The sequence below is a fragment of the Gopherus evgoodei genome, chromosome 8 (genome assembly GCF_007399415.2).
Source record: "Gopherus evgoodei ecotype Sinaloan lineage chromosome 8, rGopEvg1_v1.p, whole genome shotgun sequence".
In the NCBI taxonomy this organism is placed as follows: Eukaryota; Metazoa; Chordata; order Testudines; family Testudinidae; genus Gopherus; species Gopherus evgoodei.
The window spans coordinates 78456717-78483168 of NC_044329.1; the positions used below are offsets into that span (position 1 = coordinate 78456717).

A 26452-nucleotide genomic window follows, 5' to 3' on the forward strand; every position below is an offset into this window, starting at 1 on the left:
GACACATCTGAGTATAAACAAGAAGTAAAAGCGATGCTAGCTTGAGAGAGGAGATGGATGAGCTGGGTATATGTACCAGTCCACATGCAGTGCATTGCAGTGGCACGATGGGGAGGACGGACACAACATTTCTGTCTACTTGGAGCAGCCTGATCTCTACATATGTTGCTTTTCTCAGTGTAAATGAGCCCTTGTTAATTCATTGAGGGAAAGAGCTGTTTCTGTATTGCACCCAACACCTGCTGTTTTAATTGGTCACGACCATTTACAGGTACATGGGATTTTGTGAGTCAATACACTTTACACTGCAAACTAGTTGCACCCATATCTAGATGTGAGCAGAAATAGCTCCTAATATAATTACATTATCTGGGAGTGAAGTGACAGTAGCTGTCTGGATTGTCCAGGAAAGGTTGTATGTGGAAGTGATAAATCATCACTTCAGTGGTATCTTACAGGGAGAAGTTAAAGTTCTCAAATCCATGGAAAAGGGCAACGGGAGGTCACCGCATGTAACTAGCATTTATGTAGGGGGTTCAGCGATATTCAGCCTGAATAGTCTACCAAGGGGTGTGGCTGGAAAGCAGTAAATCACTGCTTGAGTGCTGGCTTGTGCGTCTCTCAGAACTATGTCTGCAGCTGCTGAGCTGTTGCACGCAGTATACAGAGCTCTAGGCTGCTCAATTAGAACTTCAAAAGATTAGAAGAATTCTCTTCAATCCACGTGGTTCTGGTTTAGCTGTGAGATCTGACTGAGAGCTGCCAGTGTCTGCCTGCCTTCCCGAACCCATCTGGCTCCGAGATGAAGGGTATGCTGCACTGATCTGAAAGTGTGCGAGGCGCTTCAGAGAGGTAAGTGGCTTCCTATTACTTGTCTAACTTCAGATTATGCAGAGACAAGTCACTGAACCAGAAGCCTTTAAAGATTTTACATCGCTATTTTTCTATGTATTTTGTTATCCCAGTAACGATACAATGATTCGACCGCGGTGCTTTTAGGAGACTTTAATGTGGAGCTCTTTGAGCTATATAATGAACAGCCATTAATTAAATGAAAAGTGTTACCATGGTAATAGTGATGTACTGGAATTTGTCCATAAATATTCCGACTAATTTACTTTGAACAGACGGAGCTGGCATTTGCACTTGCATATACAGATGATCAGTGAGCTTTGTTAAAAATATGCTGGGTTTGTATATGTGTGTAAAAATAACGTATTTGTTCTAATAGTTTGGTGTGGTGGACCTTGTTTACAATGTGTTATCCTGATTACTGCATCAAAGGGGGCTCAACTGCTTTGGAAATTAATTGAATGGGGCTCTGCTGGAGGCAGAACATTTCGAGGAGACAAACTTCTCAACTAATCTCTTCGAAAGCTAGCAAAGAAAGAGAGAGAGCCTGCCATGTAACTGTGTTGACAACATTGTTCTTTTTCTTGGATGACGAATGAATAGCTGGTTGTATTTGTCTCCTAGGGGGAGGGGAGAAAAGAGAAGAGCTCACATCTGACTCATCTAAACTATTTGGTAGCTCTGAACTAAATCTGGCCTCGATTTTAGGTGTTTAGAGCTTTGCGGAGTTTAGAGATTTCGGAGTTTAGAGATGCGCTCTGTGGAAACTGCTTCAGTACACAAAGATAGGTAAACTATTATTTTAAAAGTCAAAAGCAGCTGGTGCATTCAGGCTTGTGTTCCACATAGCAGCCAAAGGAAAGATACAATGTTGAGTGTCAAGGCACAAATGATGAGATCTGTTATTGATTATATAATTTTGCTTTGTTTGAGGAGCTCATACTAAAATGCTGCTTCTTGTCCTAATCTTCTGTTACTGTTTTTTACATAAATCCATTAGTAGTACAAAATAGACGAGTTGTATGTTTACTATTGGAAAGAACTCTGAAATAGTTCATGTGGATGTTCCTGGTAACTGAGAGAAATCATGGGACTAGAACAGCATGATAACATGCCAAAAACAGAGGTGGTCTTGTCAGTTTGTCCATCTCTGTCTGCACAGAGGGGAAACAGCATGGGTACTGGAACTAGGGGTGCTGGCCTGGCACACCCCCTGGCTTAAAGTGGTCTCCATCATCTACAGAGTTTACAGTTTACTCCTGAGGCATTCTGTGCCTAAAAATTATACGCGCAATATTTTAAAATTCTGCAAGTGTTATTTGTCAAAAAATACATGCAGAGGCTCCAGCATGGCAGTGGGGAGCACAGGCCACTAGCTTGCTGAAGGTGGGGGATCACCCTGCAGCCCCCTCCCAACCCAGGACACAGACTCAGTGGTGAGACTGTACCCGACCCTGACACAGCACAAGGCCTGGACCTGTCCCAGAAAAATCCTAGGGCCTGCCTCTCTGCACCAGGTGCACTAGGGTGTGAGGCAGGCAGGCTTAACCAGATAGGATCCAAGTGTGGGGGAATCTAGGTCTGAGTGAGAGGATTCTGTGTAGGATGATCTGGGTGCCGGCAGCTCTGGGGGTGTGTGTCTAGGTGTGGGATGGGATCTGGATGCACAGAGTCTTGTCGGGAGGGTTCAAGGTGCAGGGGTAATGGGACTCTGCAGGGACTTCCAGATGAAGGTGGTTGGGGCTCAGTGGAGGGGGGTCTGGGTGTGGAGGTATCAGCGGGGGGAGTGGGGCTTGGGCTGGGGATCTGGGTGCAGCTCATTGGGGGTCTGGATGTGGTGGCTTGGGGTTGTGCTCTTCAGGGTAGAGGTTTGAGTGCAGGGAGCTCAGTGGTGGGTGGTCTGAGTGCAGGGGCAGAGGTCCAGAGGCAGGGGGCTTCAGAAGCAGGGGTTGAGATTCAGTGAGGTGAGGTTTGGGTATGGAGGGCTAGGAGACTTCTGGAAGTACCCGATGAAGCTTGTCAGTGGTGTCTGGGTATGGGAGGTCCATATGCATGGGGGTTGGGTGGAAAGGGGAGCAGCTCCCTGTACAGTGACCCGTCTCCAGCACAACAGAGGAGAAATGGCAACAGGAAACAGGGGAGGATGCTGAGCTTCCTGCAGCTAGGGGAGGTTTCTGGGGGTGGATTTGATACAGCCCCAGACACTGCTTACAGCAGAAGAGGAAGCCCTGTCCTGCCTCCAGCCCAACCGTGACTAGCAGCTGATCCTGGCTCAGGATAGGAGCCACTGGCTTCTGGGTGTCCCCAGCCTTGTGGTGATTTACCTCTCCACTGGCTGCTCCAGGTGCCTGAAACGATGTACCTGCTCTGCTAGGGAGTAGTATGTGACTTGCAGATTGCCTTTGCTTCCCTGTCAGAAAGTCATTTTTCTGTGGGAAAGCAAAGAAATCTACAGGGGACATGAATTCTGCACACATGCAGCGGCACAGATTCCCCCAGGAGTAACAGTTTGGTTCAATGACTCTCAGTACCCCCACTGTACAAATTGTTCCAGCACCCCTGGGAAACAGTGATTTTCATTTAAAGATTTTTTTATCCCTAGTCAAGGGGTTTGATTTTAAATAGCAGATCAGCCAACAATGAGCAGTTGCACTGTGTGGGTCTAATTTCATATTACCTTCACAGGAGTATGTAACATTTTCAGGGAATTTTATAGTATGATGAAAAGTCCAAATTATGAGATACTTACTCAGTTTTTACTGAGTCCTAGCAATATGAATAGTTAATGCTGAGCTTTTATATAGCTTTGTTTCTAATTCATAGATCTCAAGGCATTGTATAGATTGGGAAACTGAGAAACAGGTGAAGTGACATGTCCAAGACAAATAAGAGCATGTCATGGCAGAGCTGGGTTAAAAACCCAGGTCTCCTGATTTAGGGAAATGGAAATCAGTGGGAATTTTTCCTGGTTAAGGACTTTGTAAAAATTAAAGGCTTGACTTCATTGGGATTTGAAGGCACTCAGCATCTTCTGAGAGGTGGTCAGATTTTCAGAATCTTTCAGAATGAGCTTCTAAGTAAGGATCTCAGAATTTGGCTGAGAATTTTTTTTAAATGGTCATCATAGAAACGTTCATTATGATTTAGTAGAGGTTTTCTGCGTGACAAAATGCATTTTAAATTTTGTAGATTTTGATTTAAAACTAACTTGATCATATTACAATTTAAATGACTAACAATCCCAAAGAACGCTTAAAATTGAAATATTAGAAATATTTATGCATACATTCATTTAAAAAAAAAACCAAAATGTAGTTTGTGGCCAGTTGTTATAAATCTAATGAAATGATATGATAAAAAGACTAATCTGAAAATTTTTTTTACAAACAGAGGAGGATTTGTTCAGTTAAACTTTTTTCTCATTAGTGAGTTAAAAATCTGGTATGAAATATAAGATGGCCACAGTTTTATTTTAATTTGAAACCGATATTGAGGAAACCCAAGTCATCCTGGTTTTTTATGCTTTCCACTGACTCAGAATAATGGTTATAAAAAACTGTTCAAATAGGTTGTGAGCTTATCATAATATAGGATAAGGATTAATTGGCTTTTCTTTTTTTTTTTTTTTTAATTGTAAGTACATTTGACCTCTTTTCAGGAGCTGTTTCAACGCTCTAGTCTGTCTGTAATCTCATGTGTTTGATGCTTGGCAGACTCTGACTTGTTACTGATAGAGGTTTAGATCCTTTGAACTCTTGCTTATGCTCTCCCATACTCACCCCCTTTATCATATCAGGTTATGGATTCCCTGAACCTTTGTATTCTTTTCAAAGTATTCAGGCCAGTTTGCCATGGAGGCTAGAGTACCAATTAATTTTATAATACCTGTATCAAAGGCTTGGTGTTATGCAATAATTTTTTAGTCCCAGATAATTTTATGCAAGCACCTGTTGGTGCAAGAATACTTGTTTGAGTTTTAAGTATTTTCTTGGCTACTTTACACTAATGCAGAAAAATGTGTATTCCGTGATAGGGAGAAAATCAACATGACATCTATCTATTCTTTTTTTTAAAGTTCAAAATAGTTTTTAGCTACTACATCTATCCAAGCCACCTGCCAACTTCTGTGGTTTTTCAATCATTTTTTTTTTAAATGTGTGGTTCTTCCCTCTTGATATGAAAAACCACCCACACCAGCAATAGGGAAAACTGAAGGTCTTGATCCTGTCATTGACTCTGCATGGGTCCTTCGCTTGAGTGCAGAAGGCTGCCAGTGCCAATTCAATTTCAGGATCAGGGCTTTGCTGACTATATGTTGAAAATGTGAAAGGGACTATACACAAAGTGCTTGAAAATGTGCAAAGTAAACAAACTGAAAAATATATATTTTTCTGTAATCTCTTTGTTACAGTATTCTTAGGGATTACTTATAATAGTACTGTAAGTAAAACATTTTTAAACAGGTGTGTGTTTTAAATTGATTGTGTCCCTTTAAATGTCTCGGAATAGTTTATTTACTTGAATTGGATATGCACATATTACTCTGCTACATCCCTCTTAACTCCATTACTAGAGAGAGCAGTGAGAGACAGGGCTGAGGAAGGAGGTTAGTGTCAGTGATGGTACAACCAAACCAAGACAGACATATATCCAAAGAGCCTGATACAAACTCCCTGCTGAAGTCAATGGGCATCTTTCTGTCTGATGAGCTTTGGAGCAGAACTAGAGTGTGATATGAATCAGCTTTCATAAATATCTAACAATGCACTAATCATTTAGCATTTTGAAAAGAGACAGTATAAGACCCTGATCCAGAGTCCTTTGAAATGAGTGGAAAGACTCCCATTGACTTCATGGGATTTGAATCAGGCTGTAAATAGGGATTTCACAAATACAAAAGGGGCAGACAGGAGTGAATCTAATTTCTGTGGCCAAATGAGGGGTTTTCTCCTGGACAGACTGTAGTTATAGTTTTCACCTTTAGTTTTATTTTATTGTTCCTTCTCCAAAAGGACCACTTACTCTGTGAAGTAGCCTCCTGTGATGGGGGAAGGTGTCTGCTTTAGGAAGGCAGATTGAACCATAATGTTGACATTTTTATTTCTAAATCAGAGTCAAGATAGCTTTTTGAATACTCCATCTTAGGTATTTATAGGGCATATATTAGGTTGGTGTCTGAGCAATGAGATGAATAGAATCTTTCTCTTTCAGAATGTAATATTGTTTGGTTTTGCCCACCCTGTTTCCAATCCCCCTACAAAATTTCCCAATGCATCCACATTCATTAATGTACATGGTCACTTAAAGACCTCTTGATCTGGGCTTCCTCCGTTTACAAGGTAATAAAAGGGTGGATGGATCCCTTCAGAATCCATGAACGGAATCTGGAAAACATCTTGTCTATTAGCTGAGATCTGGATCTGGAGTCTTGATTCTTCTGTAGCTGACTAAGGCTAATTTGCTTCACAGATGGTCAAAAGCTGTCTTTATTCTGCTTGTGGGGCTAGGAGGAATTAAGGGGACAGAAGTATTGTGCTGTAGATGAAAATACAAAATTCCTGCCCTAGATTTAGCATTATAGGAGACTGAATCAGTTTTTGTTCTGCCCTAAATAGACACAAGCTATACCATTTCCCAGGCTTTTACTCTAGTGTGACTGCATGTTAGCAAGCAGTAGTGTTCAGAACTGGGATTCCAGTCCCTTTTGTTCAGAAACCATCTAGTATGTTGACCCATTGTGTCAGCTGTTGATTGAAGCTGTTTTGGAAGGCAGAGTGTTTTCTAATAATGAGTGTAGTTTTCTAGGACCTCATCTACAGTAAATTCAAGCATTCCTGCTTGGCTCATACACTGAAACAGCTGAAACATTCCAGGATCTCCAGCTGAAAAGGGGCTCATTCTTTGGAGCTTTGACATTCAGTAAAAGGAAAATTTGGCAGATAATTTGGTTATTTGCGTTACTGGGCTGCCCTGTTTTATTTGTGTTGCTGAATCTTGACTTGCTTTTAGGAGTCTATCAAGGAGTAGCAAGTCCTACTTCTGACCCTTGGTGATGATGCTAGCAGGCATGATTATAGACAAATTGAGTAGACCTATTTTGAGGGGGGGAAATACTGCAATCAACTTTTTATATATTAAAATTAAAGTATAGTTTATATATATTTTGCAAGTGGGGAGATCATTTATCAAATGTGAAAGCGGGATGTTCATGTCTCTCATGAGGTCTCAAAACAGCACTTAAATGCTCATTTTGTATATCTAAGTGTGAATTTAAATATCCAAATGCTGGACTTGTATATCCCGTCAAGGTGTATGCATCTGAAAACTGGGCTTATGGTATAGCTCAGTGGTTCTCAAACTTTTGTATTGGTGACCCCTTTCACATAGCAAACCTCTGAGTGCGGCGACCCCCCCCCCAATATATAAAAAAGTGTTTTTAATTTATAACACCATTATAAATGCTGTAGGAAAAGCGGGGTTTGGGGTAAAGGCTGACAACTCGTGACCCCCTATGTAAGAACCTCATGATCCCCTGAGGGGTCCCGACCCCGAGTTTGAGAAACCCTAGTATAGCTGATGTGGGGGGTGGAGGTGCTTTAAAATGTTCAGTAGCAAATTCGTGGTTTAATACTTGGAAAAGTAAACCTGATGAGCCTTTCTTGTTTCACTGAAAGTTTGTCAGGTTGTTATTTTAGAAATCAATATCAGGTGGAAGTGGGTGGTCCTCTTTCTCTTGATATTGCTACATAGAAAGTAGTCTGAAGTCTATGGTTATTGTTTGTATATCACAGATTTTGTTGGTAGCCAAAACTATAGCTGAAGTTATATTGCAACTTCTATGGTATCTGCTTGTTTTTGCATGCTTGTAACTTTTGAGGCTAAAACTTCATATGCTTTGTCTCAGCCCAGAGATGAATTTACTAGCAAGTTTGAGGAAAATCCCTCATATGTTTGTGTTAAGGAGAGTGAGGAAAGTACATTTATTATAATAAAATAATAAATAATAATAATAAAAAAATACTTTTGCGCTTATCAGTCTCAAGATTTTTTATGAAGATGGTAAGTACCATCATTAGGTGCAAAATCAGAGGCAATTCTAAAAATTGGCTCATTATGGGCAAGTTAGGCCGGTACTTCCAAACTCCTGTAAGTATGGGATTTGGGTGCGTAACTCATTAAGGTCCCAGCCTCAATGTTAGTGCGAGTTTTGAGAACCTTCACTTTTTTCATTTCTTGACTTTGATTGGGAATAGTTAACTTTTGTGCCTCAATATTATGTTTAGTATATGGAACAATGGAGTTATACCAGCTGGCAATCTGGCCCTGGATCTATATCAGGCATTTTCTGTTTTGGATCTACATATGAATCAATTATGTTGGCATGGGTAATCACAAATGCAAAGCAGCCTGTACAACGCAGTTTAATTTTGAATGAACATGCAATATTTTTGATGCCACCAAGTAGAAGTGACTTCCCCAAACTACATTCAGAATAAAAGTATAAACAATAGGAGGGTCTGTGATTTAGTGGTCACATCAAAGGATCACATTATAATCTTTCAGAAAGACCTCTTGAAACTGTTTTTTTTTTAAATAATAATAATAATTAATAAATCCATTTTAGTTGACTACAGCTACAAGAGCACAACTTCCCATAAACATTACACCACATGCAAGGGCAATTCTACAGAGCCTCTGCACATGGAACTTTTCACTTTTACATTACAAGTGATGTCATCAAGGTCCTACCATAAATACCTTGCTCTAATTACAGATAGTTTATTTAAAAAAAAAAAGTGTGAGGGAGTTTTTGTCAAGTCACCAACACATTTGTGCTGTCCATGGCTAGATTCTCAAAAACGTAAGAGGCCTTTGTGGTGCAGCTAAAGTGGTGGGGAGAGCGTAAAGGTAGTTTTATGAGCTGAACCTTGACACAACTGAAATCAGCCTCAGTGTTGCTCCAAATTATGCCTGGCTACAATAACCCTCAAAGACCCCCAGCACTCTGATAATGTTCTAATGTTGAAGCTGGAAGTGGATGGAGTGGGAGCCAGTGTAGCCGTCACTACTAGACCTATGGATTCTCCTAAACCAAAGCATCCCTTGATAGTCACTTAATGCTACTTTATATTTGTGGAGTGGCAGAAAGCAGCCTTATCAGGGGGCCAGAATCTGACCCTATGAATTTACACCAAGTGTTGTGATTTTGTTCATGTTTGCAGAGGTATTTCAGAGACACCTCTCTGTTGTAAGCCAGGGTACAACTGACCAAATTCACCTCTAATGTAAAGTGTGCATCCCCCTTATACCAGCAGTGAATTTGACTCAGTTGGCCTATGTATCCTACAGAAAAGAATTCCACTAATCTATTGTCCTTATCTTTTGGATAAGATCCTTTAGCTTACAAGCTATTAAAAATATTTGCCCCAGTTCTCTAGTATGCTTATTACTTAACTAGGTCTGTAGTGCCCCCACTGCTGAGTTTAGACTTGCAATCTTTTAAACTGAGCCTTGGTCTGTACATTGTTGGTTTTTTTTCCTGACAATTTAGTTTCAGTTAATGATTCCAGACTGATGTTTGACCTGTCAAATGGAATGGTTTCTAAGAACTCAGGGTAAAACAACAGATAAGAAGATAAACCTTGTAGGTAATAGCAGGTTATGGCCCAGATCCTGCAAACGCTTGCATATGTGCTTAAGTCAATTATTTTAATGGGGCTATTCACATGCATAAAGGTTAAGCACATTTGTATAATAATCTGCAGAATTGGGACCTATGAGATTAGGTTATAATTGAGTGTATATTTGAAAAGCGTATATTGTCTGCCTTCTGATACAAGAAGTGCGATGTTAATAGAGACAACTGCTAACAGTGTTATTTAATTTCATTTAAAACTGCCGCACTTGTGAGTGATGTACGCTGTGGGCAATTTTTATTTTTCAGAGCTGAGAATGATAGCTACTGGAAACCTTGCAAGTCTCCCCAGGAACACGCAGGTGAACCATCAGTTCTCACTGGCTGCTTCTATGGATCTTTTGAGCAGCAAACCTCCTCTGGCTGAGCATCATTTCGACTCCTATCACGATGTTTCTATCCATGGCACTCTCCCAAGGAAGAAAAAGGGAACCATTCCCATTAGATCTTGTGATATGTTTAGCCATATGGGAACCCTGCCATTCTCCAGAACACACAGGCAGCAGTCACCTTTGATTCAAGATATCATAGAGGAGTATCCCCTACAAGACAGGAAGAGTGAGAAACTCCACTTCAGGTACCTTCTTAAATTTAACCCAGATGTTTGTTTTGTAAGAGCTGTACTGTATTCTTCTAGAACTCCTGTCCTCTACTTATAAGGCTACACTGGCATGGCTGAGTCAACATGGGCATGACCATGAGTCGGTGCTCAACTTAAGTCAGCCCTTAGTGAGATGGCCCTGAGTCACAAGCCAGGTTTTAGGTCTGCTTCTGTGTAATTATTATGCAAAAAATGAAATCCGATGCATTTTGCTAATTATAATGGAATTTTTTGCATCTTATTCCATAGATTAAAATGAAAAAAAGTCTTAGGTGGTGGTTTAAGTTTTAAATATTCTAAATTTTAATAATTTTTGTTGCTTTGTTCCTGTAGATTCAGAAATCTCTCTTGTGTGGTGGAAGGCAGGTCTATTTAGCTGTCCCAGTAAAGATCAAAATATTCTGGCCAAAATTTTCAGATGTCGGTACCTAAACTTAGACACGTAAATAAAAGCTTAATCCAATTCCAGTTGAAGTATTTGGGAGCACTACTGGAAGCCTCAGTTACTTACAGTAATGAGTGAAGTCTAAGAACCTGTATCAGGGCTTGGCTACACTGGAGAGTTGCAGCGCTGGTCACCGTTCACACTTGCAAGGCACATACAGCGCTGTATCTCCCTGGCTACAGCGCTGCATGTACTCCACCTCTGCCTGGGGAATAACAATTGCAGCGCTAGTGATTCAGCGCTGCTCTGCCAGTGTGGCCACCAAAAGCGCTGTTATTGGCCTCCAGAGGTATTCAGAGGTATCCCAGAATGCCTGCTCAGCCACTCTGCTTATCAGTTCGAACTTTACTGCCCTGGCCTCAGGTGACCCGCCCTTTAAATGCCCCGGGAATTTTAAAAATCCCCTTCCTGTTTGCTCAGCCAGATGTGGAGTGCAATCAGTGAATCTTTCTAAGTGACCATGCCTCCACATGGCAAACGAGCCCCAGCATGGAGCAATGGCGAGTTGATGGACCTCATCAGTGTCTGGGGGGAGGAAGCTGTGCAGTCAGAGCTGCGCTCCAGCCGTAGGAATTACGATACCTATGGGCAGATATCAAGGGCCATGCTGGAAAGGGGCCATGACCGGGACGCGGTGCAGTGCAGGGTTAAAGTGAAGGAGCTGCGGAATGCCTATTGCAAAGCCCGCAAGGGAAACCATCGCTCTGGCACTGCCCCCATGACCTGCCGTTTTTACAAGGAGCTAGACGCGATACTTGGGGGTGACCCCACCACCAATCCGAGGACCACGATGCACACTTCAGAGCGGGGCAGGGAGAGGAGGACGGAGAAGGAGGAGGAAACTGAGAGTGAGGGTACCGGGGTGAGGGAGACACCCTGAAGTCCCGGGAGGCATGCAGCCAGGAGGTCTTCTCAAGCCAGGAGAAAGGTAGCCAGTCGCAGCAGCCGGTACTTGGTGAAGGACAAGCAGAGGAGCAGGTTCCTGGTAAGTGGCTTTTATTTTCAGGATGGAAATGTTTCAGGAGAGGAGGGAGGGTTAGGGCTGCATGCATGCATGCCTAGATATGGAATAGCCCATTGATGTGGCCTATCACGTTGCAGTAATCGGCCTCGGTAATCTCTTCAAAAGTTTCAGCCAGAGCGTGAGCAATGCGCTTGCGCAAGTTTATAGGGAGAGCCACTGTGGTCATTGTCCCAGTCAGGCTAATGCGTCCGCGCCACTGTGCCGCGAGGGGTGGGGGGGACCATTGCTGCACACAGGCAAGCTGCATAGGGACCAGGACGGAATCCGGATTGCTGTAGAAGACCCTCCTGCTCTTCCCAGGTGATCCACAGCAGCGAGATATCTTCCAGGATTAACTCCTGTGGAAAATGTTGGGAGAGTGTTCAGTGTAGGTGCCCCCTGCAGTTGTTTGCTTTCCCCAACGCACAGAAACTTCAGCACAGCCCTGAAGCAGTCAGTCCCCCTTACTCACCATTTCGGGGCTCCTGTGAGTTATGTGCGCTCTCTTTGGTATGGGAAAATTATGCTAAAGTGAAGACTGTAAACTCCTTCACTGTGTGGGAATAACTGTTTGTTTGAGATATAAACAATGCTGCCTCTGTTAACTGTTGCCTTTTTTGCTTTTCCACAAGCAACCTTGACTTCTCAGCTGCCCGTGTTATCAACAGCTCAAAGACTCCAAAACCTGCGGAAGAAGCCGCGAAAAAGCAAAGATGACCTGCTGAAAGCAGTTATGGATCACTCTGCCAGAGAGAATGAAAAACTGGAGGGAAAGGGAAAGCAGGATCCACCAGAGAAACGCAGCGGCCAGGAAGAAAAGCACAAAGCAGCTGATAAGCATCCTGGCGCGCCAAGGGGACCTATCCAGGCGCACGTAGCCATGCAGGCAGAGCACTACCGCGCCCCTCCCCCCGGTCCCAAAGCTCTTTCCCTTGTGTCCCAGTGTCAGCTCCAAACCCCCTTCCCCAGCATCCAGATTTTTACCTCCACCAGCTGCCTCCAGCATCTGTACGTTCACCAACCAGCCCTTAGAACTACGACCCTTACCTCCGCACTCAACCCCCATCACCCTGCAGTATAGGCATCCTGAAGTGCAGCAGTCATTGCACAGCACTCCAGACAGGACATATTCAAACCTGTGACTGTACAGTTCCCTACCACACCCCCCTGCCCTTTTAGGTTCCCAAAATGTTGTGTGTCTGTCAATAAAAGTATATTCTTTTCAATAAATGAATTCTTGGATTTGAAAACAGTCTTTATTATTGCAGAAAGTCAAAGATACCGTAGCCCAGGAAAGAAACAGGCACTGCAAATCAGCTTAGGAAAAACAGATTCCTACTAACCTTGTAACCACTGCACTTCACTCCCGTGCAAGGCACCAAACATTACTGTTGGTTTTCAGCCTCAAATTCCTCCCTCAAGGCATCCCTAATCCTTGAAACCCTGTGTTGGGCCTCTCTAGTAGCCCTGCTCTCTGGCTGTGCAAATTCAGCCTCCAGACGTTGAACCTCAGAGGCCCATTCCTGACTGAATGTTTCACCCTTCCCTTCACAAATATTATGGAGGGTACAGCACGTGGATATAACCGCAGGGATGCTGCTTTCCCCCAGGTCTAGCTTCCCATACAGAGATCACCAGCACCCTTTTACATGGCCAAAAGCGCACTCCACAGTCATTCTGCACCGGCTCAGCCTGTAGTTAAACTGGTCCTTGCTCCTGTCGAGCTTCCCTGTATATGGTTTCATGAGCCAAGGCATTAAGGGGTAAGCGGGGTCTCCAAGGATCACAATGGGCATTTCGACGTCCCCTATTGTGATCTTCCGGTCTGGGAAAAAAGTCCCTGATTGCAGCTTCTGGAACAGGCCAGTGTTCCGAAAGATGTGTGAATCATGCACCTTTCCAGGCCAGCCTGTGTTAATGTCAATGAAACGCCTACGGTGATCCACAAGCGCCTGGAGAACCATAGAGAAATACCCCTTCCGATTAATGTACTCGGATGCTAGGTGGGGTGATGCTAGAATAGGAATATGCGTCCCATTGCCCCTCCACAGTTAGGGAAACCCATTTGTGCAAAGCTATCCACAATGTCCTGCACGTTTCCCAGAGTCACGGTTCTTCTTAGCAGGATGCGATTAATGGTTGTGCAAACTTGCATCAAAACGATCCCAACGGTCAACTTTCCCACTCCAAACTGGTTCCCGACCGATCGGTAGCTGTCTGGAGTTGCCAGCTTCCAGACTGCAATAGCCACCCGCTTCTCCACCGGCAGGGCAGCTCTCAATCTCATGTCCTTGCGCTGCAGGGTGGGGGCGAGCTCAGCACACAGTCCCATGAAAGTGGCTTTTCTCATCCGAAAGTTCTGCAGCCACTGCTCGTCATCCCAGACTTCCATGATGATGCGATTCCGCCACTCAGTGCTTGTTTCCCGAGCCCAGAAGCAGCATTCCACAGTGCTGAGCATTTCCGTGAATGCCACAAGCAATGTCGTGTCGTACGCATCAGGCGACTTGCTATCATCGTCGGACCCCTCATCACTTTGGAGCTTGAGGAATAGCTCAACTTCCAAACGTGATGTGCTGGCGAGACTCGTCAGCAGACTCCTCAGCAGTTCGGGCTCCATTTCCCACAGAAATCGCGCTGCACAGAAACCGTTGGGAGAGTCACAATGGCGCCAAACGTGGACAGAAAAACAGGGACTGCTGGAATGTGAAGCGATGCATCATGGGGCGTTGGGACAGGAAGCAGAGTGACCTGCACCCTTCCGTCCCCTTCCCACAACCCACGGCGCCAAAATGAGATGAGGTGCTCTGTGGGATAGCTGCCCATAATGCACCACTCCCAACAGCGCTGCAAATCCTGCAAATGTGGCCACGCTGCAGTGCTGGTAGCTGTCAGTGTGGCCACACTCCAGCGCTTTCCTTACACAGCTGTACGAACACAGCTGTAACTCCCAGTGCTGCACACCTGCAAGGGTAGCCAAGCCCTCAGATAGAGTGTTCACTGAAGTTAATAGAATGATTGATTATCAGTCCCTAAATGTCCTGATTTTCAGAGATGCTGATCCTTCAGTGGCTCTGGACATCCTCCTCATCCCATTTTGTGGGATATCTAGTTAGGTTTGCCCAGATGTTGCACTCAAAGGGTGAAATCTTAGCTCCATTGAAGTCGATGGTAAAACTCCCACTGACTTCAATAGGGATACTATTTATTACTCTTATTTAATAAGTGATAGAGAAGAATTGGGGTTCAAAGTTGTAAAAATACAGTCACTGAACATAGGCAAAGTATTGTTGACAATCCCAAAAGAATGGCAGGAAAACAGAACGAATTTGAGTATAACACAGTGGATTAAGAAGGTACAAAGAATATGAGATACCATTTTGCTGCTTGAATGTCAGAATCGGCATGGTTAAGAAAAATAACTGAATGGAACTTCTACATTGGGATTTAGTTATACTGTAAAAATGTATTTACCAATCAGATTTCATAACACAACCTTTGATTAAAGGAGGGAAATTATATGAGCTCTATTATCAGAGGGTAGCCGTGTTAATCTGGATCTGCCACAGGATTCTTTGCTGCTTTTATATGAGCTCTGTTCTTGTGGCAGATCAGATCAGCCAGAAGGGTGACGTTAACTGAATCTATTGTTAATAGTGCTTGAGGACAAGCTGAAAGGTTGTTCAGGAACAGTTTTGTTTCTATCTACCCTCCAACAAATCAGTCTGGGTAAAAGGTTCTGTCATAAACAGATAGCTAAGGGTTAATGTCTCTTTCACCTGAAACACCTGACCAGAGAACCAATCAGGAAACTGGATTTTTTCAACTTGGGGTGGAGGGAAGTGTGTCTCTGAGTCTTTTGTCTGCTTGCCTGCTGTCTCTGAGCTTTGGAGAAGTAGTTCTATTTTCTAGTCTTCTGTTTCTAAGTGTAAGGACAAAGAGATCAGATAGTAAGTTCTATGGTTTCTTTTCTTTGGTATTTGCATGAATGTAAGTGCTGGAGGGCTTTGATTTGTATTCTTTTTGAATAAGGCTGTTTATTCAATATTCTTTTAAGCAATTGACCCTGTGTTGTATCATCTTAATACAGAGAGAACATTTGTATTTTTTCTTTCTTTTTATATAAAGCTTTCTTTTAAGACCTGTTGGAGTTTTTCTTTACTTCAGGGAAATTAAGTCTGTACTCACCAGGGAATTGGTGGGAGGAAGAAATCAAGGGGAGAGCTGTGTGTTGGATTGCTAGCCTGATTTTGCATTTCCTCTGGGTGAAGAGGAAAGTGCTTTTGTTCCAGGATTGGGAACGGAGAGGGGGACTCACTCTGGGTAGTTTCACAGAGTTGGTGTCTGAGTATCTCTCCAGGAGCACCTGGAGGGGGGAAGGGAAAAAGGGTTATTTCCCTTTGTTGTGAGACTCAAGGGATTTGGGTCTTGGGGTCCCAGGGAAGGTTTTTCAGTGGGACCAGAGTGCCCCAAAACACTCTAATTTTTTGGGTGGTGGCAGCAGTACCAGGTCCAAGCTGGTAACTAAGCTTGGAGGTTTTCATGCTAACCCCCAAATTTTGGACGCTAAGGTCCAGAATCTGGGAATAAGGTTATGTCATGGTGGCAGCGGCGGGATATAGACAGAATCCAGAAGCCAGTAGGAATATTATATTTTTCTTTTCTCTGCTAAGGGCTTTTTAGCAGAGAGAAACAGTTTGGTTTTAAAAGGGAACCAGAGAGAAATTTTTTTTTCTGCTCTCTCTAGCAGTTTGTGGTTTGCATGTTAAGCGAGAAGACTGTTAAGGGTCTTTTGTCATGCAATAGCCCTCCCATTAGGAGGCAAAGTACCAGCACTTATATGCATGCAAATAAAGTGGTTTTTCTGGTTTCCCTTAATTGAACATTAGCTAGAGAGAGAAAGGGAAAAAAGCACTGTTGCTAGGCAGACTTCAGGAGGCAACAGAGCCTGCAGTTCAAAAGAGAAACACCGGAGGGCACCCCAACACAAGAAAACAGGAACCATGTCTACCAGGACAAAAATGGAGGCCGAAGACCAATTCAAAGAAGCTGAACACAGGAGACAGATGGAGATAAAAGAAAAGGAAGAAAACATGAAACTGGCAGCCTTCCAAAGAGAACAGGCAGCCCAAGAGGCAGCACACAAAAGAAAACTAGAAGAAGAAGAGGTGGCCTACCGAAGGAAACAAGCAGAAGATGAGGCGGCCCACCGCCGAGACATGGAAAAACAACAACAACAAATGGAAAAAGAGAATGAAGAGAAGGAAAAACAGAGAAAACATGAACTGGAGTTGGCAAAAGCTGGGCTGCATGTGCCAGCCAACCCTAACAACCCGGCGCCAATTATTGCTCCACAGCACAGGAAATTTCCCACCTACAAGGCAGGTGATGACACCGAGGACTTCTTGGAAAATTTTGAAAGAGCCTGTCTTGGGTACAGCATCCCCGAAGACCAGTACATGGTAGAATTAAGGCCACACCTCAGTGGACCTTTAGCAGAGGTGGCAGCTGAAATGCCCAAGCCGCAAATGAATGACTATAAACTTTTTCAAACCAAGGCCAGATACAGGATGGGGATAACCCCAGATCATGCCCGTCGGCGCTTCAGAACCCAAAAATGGAAACCAGAGGTGTCATTTCCCAAACACGCCTACTACATTGCAAAAACTATGAGGCCTGGTTAACAGGAAACAACATTCAAACCTTGGAAGAAGTGAACCTCCTCATACAAATGGAGCAGTTCTTGGATGGTGTTCCTGAAGACATCACACGGTACATACAAGATAGAAATCCCAAAACTATCGCTGAGGCGGGGGAGATTGGAGCCAAATGGATGGAACTGGCAGAAAGCAAAAAAGCTACTGTCAAGGGGAACGATTACCCCAGGGGGCACACAGACCATAAACCCTACAACCGAGGACAGCCAAAGACCCTACATACCACCCAAGTAAAGCCACAGATACCCTACTCTTCAACCTCACCAGTCTCCAGTAACTCACCTCGGCCCAGTGACCCATCAGATGGAAGATGCTTTAAGTGTAATGAACCGGGACATATCAAGGCCAACTGTCCCAAGAACACCATGCGAGTGCAATTCATTACACCACCATCACACCAAAGGCCCGGATGCCTTTCAAATACCCTTGGAGCGAAGGGAAAATTTGAGAGTGGGCGGAAAGAAGGTTACTGCGTGGAGAGACACGGGGGCACAAGTGTCAGCTATCCACCAATCCTTCGTTGACCCCAAATTCATCAACCCAAAGGCCAAAGTTACAATTTACCCCTTCATGTCACAAGCTGTAGACTTGCCTACAGCTGAACTGCCTGTCCAGTACAAAGGCTGGTCAGGAATGTGGACTTTTGCAGTCTATGACAATTATCCTATCCCCATGCTACTGGGGGAAGACTTGGCCAACCAGGTGAGGCGGGCCAAGAGAGTGGGAATGGTTACCCGTAGCCAAATCAGGCAAGCTTCCAGACCCATTCCTGTTCCTGAGCCGTCCACAGAAGCCCCGTCTGTGTTACCAGAGACCCAGACAGAGGCAGTGGACCCGGATTCCATGCCTACCACTGAAACAGCCACAGCATCTCCAGTCCCAGGCCCGGAACTGGAACAGCAACCAGCACCAGCAAGTGCAACCACATCTTCAAACTCAACGCCAGAGGGCGCCAGCAAGCCAGAACTGGCAGAAGCAAAAGACAGCCATACCCAAAAGGCTCAGCCAGAGCCTGAAATACCCTCAGGTGCACCAGCGGAGAGCGGTTCACCAGCAACAAAAACAACCCCATCACCTACATCGCTTCCAGAGGGACCAAGCCCAAGTCCACAGTCTGAGGAAGAACTGGTGACCCCAGCCTCAAGGGAACAGTTCCAGGCTGAGCAGGAAGCAGATGACAGCCTTCAGAAAGCGTGGGCGGCGGCACGGAGCACCCCACCGCCTCTCAGCTCTTCTAATCGATCCCGGTTTGTTATAGACCAAGGACTTTTATACAAGGAAATTCTTTCTGGTGGACACCGGGAAGAATGGCAGCCGCAAAAACAGTTGGTGGTTCCAACTAAGTACCGGGAGAAGCTCTTAAGCTTAGCCCATGATCATCCCAGTGGGCATGCTGGGGTGAACAGAACCAAGGACCGGTTGGGGAAGTCCTTCCACTGGGAGGGGATGGGCAAGGACGTTGCCAAGTATGTCCGGTCTTGTGAGGTATGCCAAAGAGTGGGAAAGCCTCAAGACCAGGTCAAGGCCCCTCTCCAGCCACTCCCCATAATTGAGGTCCCATTTCAGCGAGTAGCTGTGGATATTCTGGGCCCTTTCCCAAAAAAGACGCCCAGAGGAAAGCAGTACGTACTGACTTTAGTGGACTTTGCTACACGATGGCCAGAAGCAGTAGCTCTAGGCAACACCAGGGCTAACACTGTGTGCCTGGCCCTAACAGACATCTTTGCCAGGGTAGGTTGGCCCTCTGACATCCTTACAGATTCGGGGTCTAATTTCCTGGCAGGGACCATGGAAAAACTGTGGGAAACTCATGGGGTGAATCACTTGGTTGCCACCCCGTACCACCATCAAACCAATGGCCTGGTGGAAAGGTTCAATGGAACTTTGGGGGCCATGATACGAAAATTCATCAACGAATTCTCCAATAATTGGGACCTAGTGTTGCAGCAGTTGCTGTTTGCCTACAGGGCTGTACCACATCCCAGTTTAGGGTTTTCACCATTTGAACTTGTGTATGGTCACGAGGTTAAGGGGCCATTACAGTTGGTGAAGCAGCAATGGGAGGGGTTTACGCCTTCTCCAGGAACTAACATTCTGGACTTTGTAAGCAACCTACAAAGCACCCTCCGACACTCTTTAGCCCTTGCTAGAGAGAACCTAAAGGATGCTCAAGAAGAGCAAAAGGCCTGGTATGACAGACATGCCAGAGAACGTTCCTTCAAGGTAGGAGACCAGGTTATGGTCTTGAAGGCGCAACAGGCCCATAAGATGGAAGCATCATGGGAAGGGCCATTCACGGTCCAAGAGCGCCTGGGAGCTGTAAACTACCTCATAGCATTTCCCAATTCCTCACTAAAGCCTAAAGTGTACCATGTTAATTCTCTCAAGCCTTTCTATTCCAGAGACTTACAGGTTTGTCAGTTTACAGTCCAGGGAGATAATGCTGAGTGGCCTGACGGTGTCTACTACGACGGAAAAAAAGACGGTGGCGTGGAAGAGGTGAACCTCTCAACCACCCTGGAACGTCTGCAGCGGCAACAAATCAAGGAGCTGTGCACTAGCTTCGCCCCATTGTTCTCAGCCACCCCAGGACGGACTGAACGGGCATACCACTCCATTGATACAGGTAATGCTCACCCAATCAGAACCCCACCCTACCGGGTGTCTCCTCATGCCCAAGCTGCTATAAAACGGGAGATCCAGAACATGCTACAGATGGGTATAATCCGCCCATCTACCAGTGCATGGGCATCTCCAGTGGTTCTGGTACCCAAACCAGATGGGGAAATACGCTTCTGCGTGGACTACCGTAAGCTAAATGCTGTAACTCGTCCGGACAACTATCCAATGCCACGTACTGATGAGCTATTGGAAAAGTTGGGACGTGCCCAGTTCATCTCTACCATAGACTTAACCAAGGGGTACTGGCAAGTACCGCTAGATGAACCTGCCAAGGAGAGGTCAGCATTCGTCACCCATGCGGGGGTGTATGAATTCAATGTCCTTCCTTTCGGCCTTCGAAATGCACCCGCCACCTTCCAGAGGCTGGTAGACGGTCTACTAGCTGGACTGGGAGAATTTGCAGTTGCCTACCTCGATGATGTGGCCATTTTTTCAGACTCCTGGCCCGAACACCTACTCCACCTGGAAAAGGTCTTTGAGCGCATCAGGCAGGCAGGACTAACTGTTAAGGCCAAAAAGTGTCAAATAGGCCAAAACAGAGTGACTTACCTGGGGCACCAGGTGGGTCGAGGAACCATAAACCCCCTACAGGCCAAGGTGAATGCTATCCAAAAGTGGCCTGTCCCAAGGTCAAAAAAACAGGTCCAATCCTTCTTAGGCTTGGCCGGATACTACAGGCGATTTGTACCACACTACAGCCAAATCGCTGCCCCATTGACCGACCTAACCAAAAAGACCCAGCCAAATGCCGTTAAGTGGACTCATGAGTGTCAAAAAGCCTTTACCCAACTTAAGGCAACGCTCATGTCTGACCCTGTACTCAGGGCCCCGGATTTTGACAAACCATTCCTAGTAACCACAGATGCATCTGAGCGTGGTATAGGAGCAGTGCTCATGCAGGAAGCAACAAATCACAACTTCCATCCTGTCGTGTTTCTCAGCAAAAAACTGTCTGAGAGGGAAAGTCACTGGTCAGTCAGTGAAAAGGAATGCTATGCCATTGTGTACGCCCTGAAGAAGCTACGCCCATATGTTTGGGGACGGCGGTTCCAACTACAAACTGACCATGCTGCACTAAAGTGGCTTCATACTGCCAAGGGGAACAACAAGAAACTTCTTCGTTGGAGTTTAGCTCTCCAAAATTTTGATTTTGAAATTCAACACATCACAGGAGCTTCTAACAAAGTTGCTGATGCACTCTCCCGTGAGAGTTTCCCAGAATCCAGTAGTTAAAAAGTGTTCTTAAAATGTAAAAGTCTGTTAGTTATATACTTAGTAGTATATGTAAAGGTGCATGTGTTGTATTAATCTGTTTATTTTCAAGTTCTAGAAGGAAATTGCCGCCAGTGAGCTTCCCCACTGTCTGCAATTTGGGGGGCGTGTCATAAACAGATAGCTAAGGGTTAATGTCTCTTTCACCTGAAACACCTGACCAGAGAACCAATCAGGAAACTGGATTTTTTCAACTTGGGGTGGAGGGAAGTGTGTCTCTGAGTCTTTTGTCTGCTTGCCTGCTGTCTCTGAGCTTTGGAGAAGTAGTTCTATTTTCTAGTCTTCTGTTTCTAAGTGTAAGGACAAAGAGATCAGATAGTAAGTTCTATGGTTTCTTTTCTTTGGTATTTGCATGAATGTAAGTGCTGGAGGGCTTTGATTTGTATTCTTTTTGAATAAGGCTGTTTATTCAATATTCTTTTAAGCAATTGACCCTGTGTTGTATCATCTTAATACAGAGAGAACATTTGTATTTTTTCTTTCTTTTTATATAAAGCTTTCTTTTAAGACCTGTTGGAGTTTTTCTTTACTTCAGGGAAATTAAGTCTGTACTCACCAGGGAATTGGTGGGAGGAAGAAATCAAGGGGAGAGCTGTGTGTTGGATTGCTAGCCTGATTTTGCATTTCCTCTGGGTGAAGAGGAAAGTGCTTTTGTTCCAGGATTGGGAACGGAGAGGGGGACTCACTCTGGGTAGTTTCACAGAGTTGGTGTCTGAGTATCTCTCCAGGAGCACCTGGAGGGGGGAAGGGAAAAAGGGTTATTTCCCTTTGTTGTGAGACTCAAGGGATTTGGGTCTTGGGGTCCCAGGGAAGGTTTTTCAGTGGGACCAGAGTGCCCCAAAACACTCTAATTTTTTGGGTGGTGGCAGCAGTACCAGGTCCAAGCTGGTAACTAAGCTTGGAGGTTTTCATGCTAACCCCCAAATTTTGGACGCTAAGGTCCAGAATCTGGGAATAAGGTTATGTCAGGTTCAGAGCACGTAATATTCCTCTCCGTATGGTTTATAGGGCAGTGGTCATGAGGTGTAATTGCTTCCTGCTTGTTTGGGCTTGCTTGTGAACCTGTTGAACTCCTTTTAATTATTATGTGATCAGAAAGTGCACGTACCTAGAGATGTTATCAAAAGAAGAATGTGATGTCATGCACTGTTGCTTTCTTACAATCTTCCTTCACATAACAATTACTTTAAAGGTACAGTTTACAAGAGATGTACCTTCTCTCTTTGAGAGAATAGGGCCTCCAGATTACATATATTTATACTGGAACTATTAGGAATATTGCAGTAGTCTCAGCAAGAACAAAAATGTTGAGAGGAGAAGGACAAGCCTCACTCAGAATGAGAACATGATGCTACTCAAATAATAAGGGATGTTGTTAGAACAGCCGGCTAATAGTACTTTTGTACTGCTGTGTAGGAGATCTGGTTGGTCTCCCAGTCACCTTGTTAGGTTAGTCAGAGATGTATGGTGGTAGCTCTTGACTAACATATACAGTGCTGGCAACTAATATTAGAACTGAAGTCACTGTCCACTCAGACCATGAGTAAGTGTTTAAAAGAGCTGTGACATCCATAAGTAAATATATATATGATGGCAACATATGGGGCCAGACTCTTTCCCCCTTGCTTAAATTGAATGTGAACATACTCTTCCAGTAGTTTCCTTTTTATTTTTTTTAGGAAAGCTAGAAATTGCCATATTCTGCCATTCTCCCTGGTGTCTCATGTTGTGAATCTGCACCTTTGTTCAGTAACTAAAAAATAAGATTGTACCTTTAGACACAAATACAGAGCACATTTATGATTTACCTGTAGTGAGATTTTGTCATAATCAGCAGGGGTCACATTCTGATGCTCTCGCTGATGTTGAGCATGTTGAAATCAATGGGAGTGTTGGTGTAGTGAGGAGGCTGTACTCAGCATGAGTGAAGGCACATGTCTAAGCTCACTGGCACCGAGCATTCCTACAGTTTAAGACAAATAAATATCTCTCTTGTACTGCTGATTTCTGTGTAGAATCTCGTGGTGAATGAGTCAGAGATCAGTTCCTCAGAGTACGAGCTGCATTGTGAGCAAGTGCATCTGAGGCAATCACTAGGACAGCTCAGTTTGAGCAGTTATGAGAACTCCAACACAGCACTGAATAAATTCTTTTGTGTTCCGTTTGTTCTTTTTTTAATATAATGTTCTACTTTCACTTAAACTTCATCTGAAAGCATTATTAAAATTGGGAGAATCCTTGTCCACCTCCATTGCTCTGTTGGCATAACAATAGAGCAGGGTTCTAATGCTTAGCATTGTAGTTGCTATGAACTGAGGTTAGAGGATCCTAGATATTGAATTGTGATTCAGAGTGTCAAGGTTGCAGGCTCAATTATTGTGCTTTTGGGATAGATTAAAAAAAAATTGAGACTCTATATATCAATACACTCTTCCAAGAATTTAAAGTTTTCACGGTTTTATTCTTAACACAATGGAGACCATACACAGGGATCAGTTGAAACTGCCAAGGAAAGAAACAGAATACAGTAAAGAGAAGAAAAAATATAGGTGTCTAGACTGTACAATACTCTTCTGCAACTGTGAGCATTAATTTATATTTGTCCCTTATGTAAATTGGTTTTTATTTCCAAAAATTCCTCTGATATCTCCTGATACTTTGTCAAGTCATCTTTCAATATAAGTTGATTGGGGGAGGGGAAGCTATTTTTCCCAGGCATTGATTTAAAACAAGTAGTTCACATATGATACCATTAATACATATTTAAAATATACAATCTACCCTTGGTAAAGTGAAATGTAATTTTAATATCGTGTAATGTACTTTAATTTATATGAAATATCTTGTTATCCAAATAGGGACATTTCCCTGTGACCCTAAGAGCACCCCAATGACATAAAGCAAAGGGCTCCGTGGTATTTAGCAATGAGCCTCAACTGTCCTGATGAGCTCAATGTAACCCAATTTGATAGTATCATAATCTATAGCTAAAAGGTGTCCTGTAAGGTATAATATGCAAATTGGTAACATGCTCATAGTTAATATTACTGTGTGGTGTATGTATGGATGATAAAGAATATAAACTGAGCAAAGAGGCAATAGAAATACATTTACAGAAAAGGCAAACAAAGCCATCAAACTACTGAGTGGGAGAGACAGACACTTAACTATCACAATGGGAAGAAGGGAGACACTGCAAAAATTAACATGGTGTCAGCAAAATGCTGTGGGCAGGGACAGCCCACAGCATTTTGGCATCTGAGGCGAGGAGCTCAAATGACGCCCCCATAGCCCCTCGCTTGGGCAAAAACTTTGAAAGGTCTCAATTCTACCTTCTTGCTGTTTTACTCCTCTCATGGTACTGCTCTGCTACCTACCCCAATAAAGGAGAACTAACAACTTAAAATTCTTTGTTCAAAAATTTTAAGTAATACTTAACTTTCAAATGCCTGAACAGCAAATGTAACTTTTCTTGTCTGCATAGTAAACACTGACATTTTTATCTGTTTGAATAATCAAAGTGGTCATTTCTGTGCCTTCTTGGTTGCAAAGATTTGAACTGCTTCCTGAAGGTCCACAGTCTGGGTCAGCTCATGCTCCACTGAGATGGTTGCTTACAAGGCCAACCAGCCTCACCTATGTCATTGTGGAACATAGATGTGTTTTTATTAACTTCAGCTTGGAGAAGCTGTGTTTTCCACTGGCAACTGTTACAGGAAGTGTTAGAAGTATGCGCAGAGCAACGAAAGAGGGTGGTCATCTTATTTGTGCACATATATTCCAGAACAGCCTTTTGGAGTTGATCCTGCTGAACTGTATCTTGGAAGGACTTTCAGTTCATCACCTAAATCACTCACATCAATATCATGCATTGCTGGTGTAGGTCTTCAGGTACAGTGAGGAGTTTTGGAATATCATACAACATCCCAAATACTGCTGTGTTCCTTGAGCTGCACTTAATGTTCTTTAACTGACTGTATCGCACAATCTAGCACCTAGTTAAAGAATTCAACTTTGAATTGTTTTTTGGGGTCTCTTTTGGGATTATCCCATGCCTCAGAATCAAAATGTCGTCTTCTTCGGTGACTCTTGTACTCTTGAATGGGTGGGAAAATAGCTTCAGTGTGAAGTTCCTCTGCCAACTTCTGTGCAATCTTCATGACATTTTGAAATCCCTCATCTGACCGGTAGGACTGTAGGTATGACTTTGCTTTGTCCAGTTGTTCCATTGTTCCAGATATATCAAGGTCAACACCTTGGAGTCTCTTGCTTACGCATTTATTTCAAACAGTATGTCATGCCACAACACTAATGTCATGCCACACAGAAATTTGAAGTTATGTATCGTTTCTGATGATTCCATTTCCCTCTGCCACTGTTCTCCCACAAACAGTTCCTATCATAGCATTATCTTCCTTAATGGCAACTATGGCATCATCTGTCTTCCCAATTTGATGTTTGATAGACTTTTCACCTCCACTCGACTTTCCCATCGTGTGGCACTCTGTGGTTTCAGTGTCAAAGGGGATGTTCCCAGATGTTGCTTCAAAATTTGCCATCGATGAGTTGATGCAGAGAAAAATACATAGATGCTTTGAATTACATTAAAAAATCCAGCAGCCTCACTCAAAGCTGATGCTGCATCACTGACCACCAAGTTCAATGAATGAGAATTGCATGGGACAAAAAAAGCTCGAGGGTTTAACTCTCGGATCCATGTCTGCATGCCTCTGTTCTTTCCTCTCATGTTGGCACGATTATCGTAGCCCTGACCTCTCCTGTTAGCTATTGCAATTCCTGTATCTTCCAGCTTTTTAAGAAGCACATTTGTCATACCAGCTCCTGTAGTATCATCAATGTCAATAAATTCTAGGAAATGCTCTGTGACAGTCACCATTGCAGTGACATTTTCACTAGGTTCTGTTATAAAATGCACCATAAAAGTCATTTGTTCTATATGGCTGATGTCAGGTGTGCAGTCCAGAATAACACAGTAGTATCTTGCTGACTTCAGATCTGCCACAATCTTCTGTTTGACTTTTGTTGCCAGTAACTGTATGATCTCATTTTGAATTGTTTTTCCAAGTAGTGGTGTATGTACGTTTCTTGGGTGGTGACTCTTCTTAGATGCTCCTTGAGTACAGTATCAAACTCAGCCATCAGCTCCACGATTTTAAGGAAGTTT

The 26452-nt window shown here is 43.8% G+C and overlaps 1 protein-coding gene across 2 annotated transcripts in view; it reads left to right on the forward strand.

The window, feature by feature from the left end:
* Window positions 1–26452, forward strand: part of BCAR3 (BCAR3 adaptor protein, NSP family member) — a 130241-nt gene that overhangs the window by 24902 nt on the left and 78887 nt on the right. The window contains exons 1-2 of one of the 2 annotated variants that reach the window (XM_030573725.1): window positions 483–852; window positions 9797–10124. In XM_030573725.1, coding sequence (XP_030429585.1) covers window positions 9805–10124 — 320 coding nt within the window. In that variant the 5' untranslated portion in view covers window positions 483–852; window positions 9797–9804. Of the gene's footprint in view, window positions 1–482; window positions 853–9796; window positions 10125–26452 lie in introns of those variants that run through there. The other variant, XM_030573728.1, reaches the window with a different exon arrangement.